We start from the raw sequence: 6,200 nt of genomic DNA, 5'->3' as shown, positions 1-6,200 counted from the left end.
AGCCCCGCGCCCGCCGCGAGGCCACCTTGACGCAGCTCAGCGCCAGGTGCGGGAGGCACTTGCGGCTGTAGACGTCCGCCAGCAGCAGGTAGCAGTCTACGGGCCACGAGGCGCCCGGAGCCCCCGAGGCCCCGTGCAGCTGCAGCAGCCTCTCCAGGTAGGGCAGGGCCTCCTCGGGCCGCTTGTCGCGGGCGTGGTGTTTGGCCAGCAGGAAACAGGCCCGGGCCTCGGCCTGCGGGCTGCGGGCGCCGATAGCCCTCCGCAGGCCCAGCTTCAGGAGCCCCGACTCGGCCTCGGAGCCGCCGACGTGGCCGGGCGTCCCCAGGAGCAGGGCCAAGGCCTTGGGCACCACCTGCGCGCACTTCTCCCTGTTCTTCTGCCGCAGGTGGACGGCGGCCAGGCTGGTGTACACGGCCGCCACCAGGACGAGGTCCCCAAAGCGGCCCCCCAGCGCCCCCAGGGCTTCCTCGAAGTACACGCGGGCCTGGGACAGCTTCAGCCGCCGGACGCACAGCCGCCCCAGCAGGAAGCAGAGCCTGGCCAGGGCCATGGGCAGCCCGGCCTTCTTGGCCACCCCCCGGGCCTCAGCCAGAAGCCGGGCCAGCTCCTCGTCGTCGGTGAAGCCTCCAAACACGCCGTGCAGCCCGGGCGGGGAGAGGCCGTACAGGCCCTGGAAGCCGGCCTCGAAGCCGGGCTTGTCCAGGAACTGCAGCAGGGAGCCCAGGGCCTCCGGGTCGGCCCGGGCATCCCCGGCGTCCAGGCGGAAGGAGGGCTCCTTGGTGTCCGGCGAGCTCGCGTCACCGGATGCCCCGTGGACGCCCGGGGACCCTGGCTCCTTGGGGCAGCCGCGGCAGGACTTGCATCGTTCTAGGACATTCTTCACCTTCTGCAGGGTCTCACGTGGCTCTGGGTGCAGGCAAGGCGGGGGCATCTCTGCAAGTGACCAGAATGCCCACGTGGGTTAGAGTGTGACCTGAGTCCAGGCTGGGCCAGGGGGCGTCCCTCCCCGAGCCGCAGGGTCCCTGTCACTTCTCCCACGGGGCTGCCCTGAGCGTCTGAGATTTCTGTGGATTGTGGAGCGCAGAGCTGGGCGCAGTGCGGGGCCGCAGTAGGAGCGACTGCTGGGGGGACACAGAGCAGGTTGGCCAAGCTTTTATCGAGGAATGCTCCTCGCCTTTGCCCTTCCCTCTCAGCCAGGTGAGGAGCCCCCGTGAAATTAATCAGTAGCCAATCAGCCCTGCTGGCCAGCGTGAGCTCAAAAGCACCCACAGAACCGACAGTGGCCTGTGTGTCCATCTGGGGGACACACATCTGTGTCTAGCGTGGGAGTCATTATGACAGGAAACACCGGGAATGGCTCCCAGAGCCCGGGGCTCCCCCTTCATCTTGGCTGGTTTGGGAATCTGAGGCTCACGGTCACTAAAGGGTTAAAGAGGAGTGCCAGAGAGCCTGGGGACAAGGAGGTGCCCACAGCTGCCCGCCAAGGGACTGTTGGCCTTGGATGGACTCAGCGCCCGGAGGCACGTCCAGCCTCGAGGAGCAAACAAGCTACATTTCCTGTTGCAAAAACATGGGCTTTGAAGGGGAATTTGTTTGGAAGGAAAGAACCAGGATCTAAAGACTTCTGTTTCGAGTTCACTTGTAGAAAAATATGTTCAGAACTGTCTATTAGTCTGTAAAGCCTAAGAATTTAAAAAATTAAGTATGGTTGAGCGGCAAATGTGCGATGTGACCGTGTACTTGATTAGCTAAGAAACGCCTGCATCCAGTGGCGGCAAGTGGGCTCCCCAGGGCACCTTCCCACGTTATCCCGGTTATCCTGTCCCGGACAGCTGAGATCCTCCCCGAAGAGAAGCCTGCAGAGGGTCTGGGGAGGAGGGAGGGCCCTGGAATAGCCCTGGGGCCCCGGGGGCTGGCTTCCGGGCCTCTTCAACCACATCCCACAGTGGTCCGTCTGTGTTTGTACTTAGATGGATCCCATCCCCAGGGAATCTCAGAGGGTCCTTGGCACCTGTGTCCCCAGGCTCTCCCTGACTCCGACCCCCTACTGTGCGGAGGGGGAGTGTGGAGGGAGAAGGAGGGGGTCTTCCTGAACCAGCCCCCCACAGGAAAGAGCAGATCCTCAAGGGACTTTTCCAACGTAAGGCTCCAAATTCAGCAACCTCCACACCCCCTTCACCCCTCCAAGCAGGGCACGGGGCAAATTTCAGCTTCTCTAGGTTACCTGAAAGGAGCCCAGAATGAGGCATGAGCTCAGACAATGACAGGGATGGTCCGTCTTTGCTGGGGACAGCGCAGGGGGACCCGGCATGGGCCTGGCAATGGAGAGGTCACCCTCCCTACACAGGCACAGTGCAGGGGGGCTGGCACGTTTGCTGGGGACCTGCTGCGGCAGTGGAGGTGAGCCTCACCTCCACCTCACCCGACGTCCCCCCTCCAGCCCTCCCCCACGGATGAGTAACGTCCATGGCCAGCACCCATGCAAGCCCAGCTCCGCCCCCTCTGTCTGGCATCACCCCACGGCCCAGCCCCGTGACCGGAGGGAGCCCAGGCCGTGTGGGAAGAACGTACCATGTTCTTCCTGTTGCTGCATCTCAGCTTCTTCTGTGTCTGAAAAGGGAGAGAAGGAAAGCATCAGGGTCCGGCCAGCACCCTCTGTGTCCAGGGCCAAGTCGGGGCGGGGGGTGGGGGGGGCACCAGAATTATAATGTCCCTGAAACCAGCTCCCTGAGGGGAGACGGGCTGGGCCGGGGTGGGGGCACTGGCCGGGAAGCCACATCTCCCAGGGTGTGTCCCCGCCCTAGGCCTCCCCTGCAGGACTCCATCCTCCCGGAGAGGCTGCTGACTGCTGCGGCTCCCGCTCTGGGAACACTGATCCCGCCAGCTCTCCCAGGGGCAGGGCGGCAGATCTGGGATTGACCCCCCTCCTCTCCCACTGCCAGCGCTCCCCTGCGCCTCAGTTCCCACCTCCTGAAAATGGGCTGGCGCTAATTGCCCACGGCGTTGCCATAGAGACCAAAGGAGAAAAAGAGCTGTAAAAACACATGGGAAGTGGGAAGTGCTGCCAACTACAGAGCACCCGGCAGAGAGGGTCCCACAACACCCCGCAAACGAGGGTCCCAATGCGGCCTCTGCAGAAAGAGAAGAAATCGTGTGCCAGGCTGGCTTAAGCCTGATATGCCAAGGTCAAATTTAAGTATGCCCGTTTAGGAAGAAAAACTGATTTGTGGGATCTCGAAAGCTTAAATCTAATATTGGCAGGAAAAGCCTTATAACACGTGTCAGCAAGCAGGCAGAAAAGATGTGTGTGTACATGTGCACATGTGTGTGTACACAGGTACACGTATGTGTACATATGTATTCACGCGAGTGTGTACATATGTATATGTACACGGTGGATCTGTGGGTGTACGTGTGTGGCTCTGAGTGTGTCTGTATGTATTCATCTGAGTGTGTGTGCGTGTGTGGACATATATCTGTGTGGGTGTGTACACATGCGAGCATTTATCTCCATCCAGAGGGGTGAAGGAATGAGCTGTAACGTTACGTCCCCATGACCCGTGGGAGCTGGGGATAAGTTTGCTCCAGCACCGTCCGCTCTGCTGCATTTCCTTTTGCTGTGGCTGCTGACACGCTTCCTTCATCTACGATTTGCACTGCAGCCCGGGGCCCGCACGCTGGCCCTGCCCCAGTGCAGCAGGGCGCCTTAGGCTGGCACCTGGAGTTAGCGGAGGAAAGGCTTCGCTGAGGCCCATTCTCGGGCAGCTGGGAGGCTCGGGCCTGCTTTCCTGCATCTCCCGGCCCCTTACCCTGGCTCCTCTGTGTCTGGCCCGGCACGTCCCCACCTACCGGGAGGGCAGTGACAGCAACTGGCTGATCACTTTTAAGAGCCCAGGGGCTGGCATTCATTACTGTGGCATGACGGGGGAAGGAGAACATTCCCGAAGGGAAGCGGGGTGGGTGCCGCTGTGAACAGTGGGTGAAGCAAATCCATTCAAAGCTCTGCTGAGGGCTTCCCTGGTGGCGCAGTGGTTGAGAATCTGCCTGCTGATGCAGAGGACACGGGTTCGAGCCCTGGTCTGGGAAGATCCCACATGCTGCAGAGCAACTAGGCCCGTGAGCCACAACTACTGAGCCTGCGCGTCTGGAGCCTGTGCTCCACAACAAGAGAGGCCACGATAGTGAGAGGCCCGCGCATCGCGATGAAGAGTGGCCCCCGCTTGCCACAACTGGTGAAAGCCCTCGCACAGAAAAGAAGACCCAACACAGCCATAAATAAATAAATAATTTAAAAAAAAACAAAAAAAAAAAACAAAGCTCTGCTGAATGGACAGTCCAAACTCACAGAGCCCGGTGCCGACCGAATAGGGCTGATGGGGTCTCAGCCACGGGACAGCTCTGCACCCTTCGTGGTCTTTCCAGAAGTCTGCCCCGAGAAAACTGTCCTAAATCATGGGCTGTAGGGTGTAACCAGCGGCGGGTCCTGAGAGGGGCCCGCAGTCATCCCGAGGGGCGTAGGAAGAGCGCCCCCCAACACCCCGCACACCTACCCAAGCTGTACACAGTGCAGATATCCGTGCTGGACGTCCTCCTGAGTAGCTGCCTGGCATCCTCCTCAGAGAAGCGTCCTTCGCTGCTGAAGAAAGACCTTTCCTCTTCGTTGAGAAAAATCACATTTTCCAAGCTGGAAAAAATAAAGTGCATTTAGATTGCACGTTTCCAAGACTCCACACAAAGACCGTTTTCCACTCCCTCACTTGACAGATGGTCCCTGCATACCTATCCTGTGCCCAGCGGTGAAGACACCAAGATAAAAAGAAAATAGATCCTGCCCTTAAGGTTGCTTTGTCTGGCCAGAGGCAGACGCCCAGGAGTGGGAAATGCCATGACAGATGCAGCTGGTCACAGCATCCTGGGAAGGTGAGCTCCTGGGCAGCCTTCAAAGCCCCACCTTAAATGCCCCTTCCTCTGCAAGGCCAGCCATGACAGCTGCAGGCAGACTCAATTCCTCCACACTGCAAGCTCCACACAGAGCCTCACACAACACGAGCTCAGGGCACGTGTGTGCTCCGAAAACTCAGGGAGAGGAAAACAGGAAGGAGACAGGGAGGGGGAGGCAACTTCTGCTGACAGGGCTAAATTACCAGCAAAATATGAAACTTTCACACGTACTTCAGAACTTAGAGGGAGCTCTTTTGAGAAGTTAAAGAAAACCTTAGGGTAGATTGCAGGACATTCGATAAAATAGGCCTGTATTCCTCAAAAGTGTGGGTGTCCTAAAGGACAGAGAGAACAGGGTACTGTCTCAGATCAAGGAAATGAGACTAAAGAGAGATGCTCACATGGGGTCTGGAATTTTCTTTGGCTATAGAGGGAATTACCGGAAAATTTGGTAAAATCTAAGGTGTGCAGATAATAGGATTCTATCAATGTTAACTTCCTGATTTTGACAGTTGTGCTGTGGTCATGCAAATGATGTCCTGATTTCTGGAAACACATATCGCATTATTTAGGGGTAAAGGGACATTGTGTTTGCAACTGACTCCCAAAGAATTTAGGAAAAAAAAAAAAGAGGAGAAAGTAAACGTCATAACATGTCAACATTTGGGCAACCTGGGTGAAGGACATCCAAAAATTTTATGCCCTTTTTGTATCTTTTCCCTAAGTCTGAAATTATGTCAAAATAAAGTTAAAAGAAATGAATAGCTACCAGAATGCTCATTAAAGAGAAGATAAAAGACTCAGATCTGGAATAGGAAAGATGTTCGGTAAACATCTGTTGAGTGAATGAGGGAAGCTGTTAGGGCTTCTCCAGCTGTAAACAGGACCAATGGCACTGGGCCCCGTCACCCTTCTGGGTTAAGGGAGGGCAAAACAGACTGGCTCATTCCCACAGCAATTGCAGCTCAGCCCGTTAGCAGGCTCTGGACACGTTTAAGTCACATGGAGCCCAGACATCTGTTGAGCCGTTGTGGTCTCCCCAGAGATGATGACCAAGGGTGCCCAAAGAGTGATCCACAGAACAACAGCTAATAGTGCTGTCTGGGGTTTCCCTGGTGGCACAGTGGTTGACAGCCCGCCTGCCGATGCAGGGGACACGGGTTCGTGCCCCGGTCCGGGAAGATCCCACATGCCGCGGAGCGGCTGGGCCCGTGAGCCATGGCCGCTGAGCCTGTGCGTCCGGAGCCTGTGCTCCGCAA

General features: G+C 57.6%; 1 protein-coding gene across 12 annotated transcripts in view; it reads right to left on the bottom strand.

Moving 5' to 3' along the window:
• SH3TC1 (SH3 domain and tetratricopeptide repeats 1) overlaps positions 1 to 6,200 on the bottom strand; it is a 52,999-nt gene that overhangs the window by 12,171 nt on the left and 34,628 nt on the right. For all 12 annotated transcript variants that reach the window (XM_024745056.1, XM_024745058.1, XM_024745061.1 and 9 more), the window contains 3 exons: positions 4,551 to 4,684; positions 2,572 to 2,610; positions 1 to 933 (listed from right to left, as the gene is read on the bottom strand). The exon at positions 1 to 933 is cut by the window's left edge and continues 762 nt beyond it. In XM_024745056.1, the coding sequence (XP_024600824.1) occupies positions 1 to 933; positions 2,572 to 2,610; positions 4,551 to 4,684 (1,106 nt within the window). The remainder of the gene's footprint in view (positions 934 to 2,571; positions 2,611 to 4,550; positions 4,685 to 6,200) is intronic.

This window comes from Neophocaena asiaeorientalis, unplaced genomic scaffold, assembly GCF_003031525.2.
Source record: "Neophocaena asiaeorientalis asiaeorientalis breed wild unplaced genomic scaffold, Neophocaena_asiaeorientalis_V1.1 scaffold65, whole genome shotgun sequence".
NCBI classification, from domain to species: Eukaryota; Metazoa; Chordata; class Mammalia; order Artiodactyla; family Phocoenidae; genus Neophocaena; species Neophocaena asiaeorientalis.
This window is presented reverse-complemented; position numbering and strand designations above follow the sequence as displayed.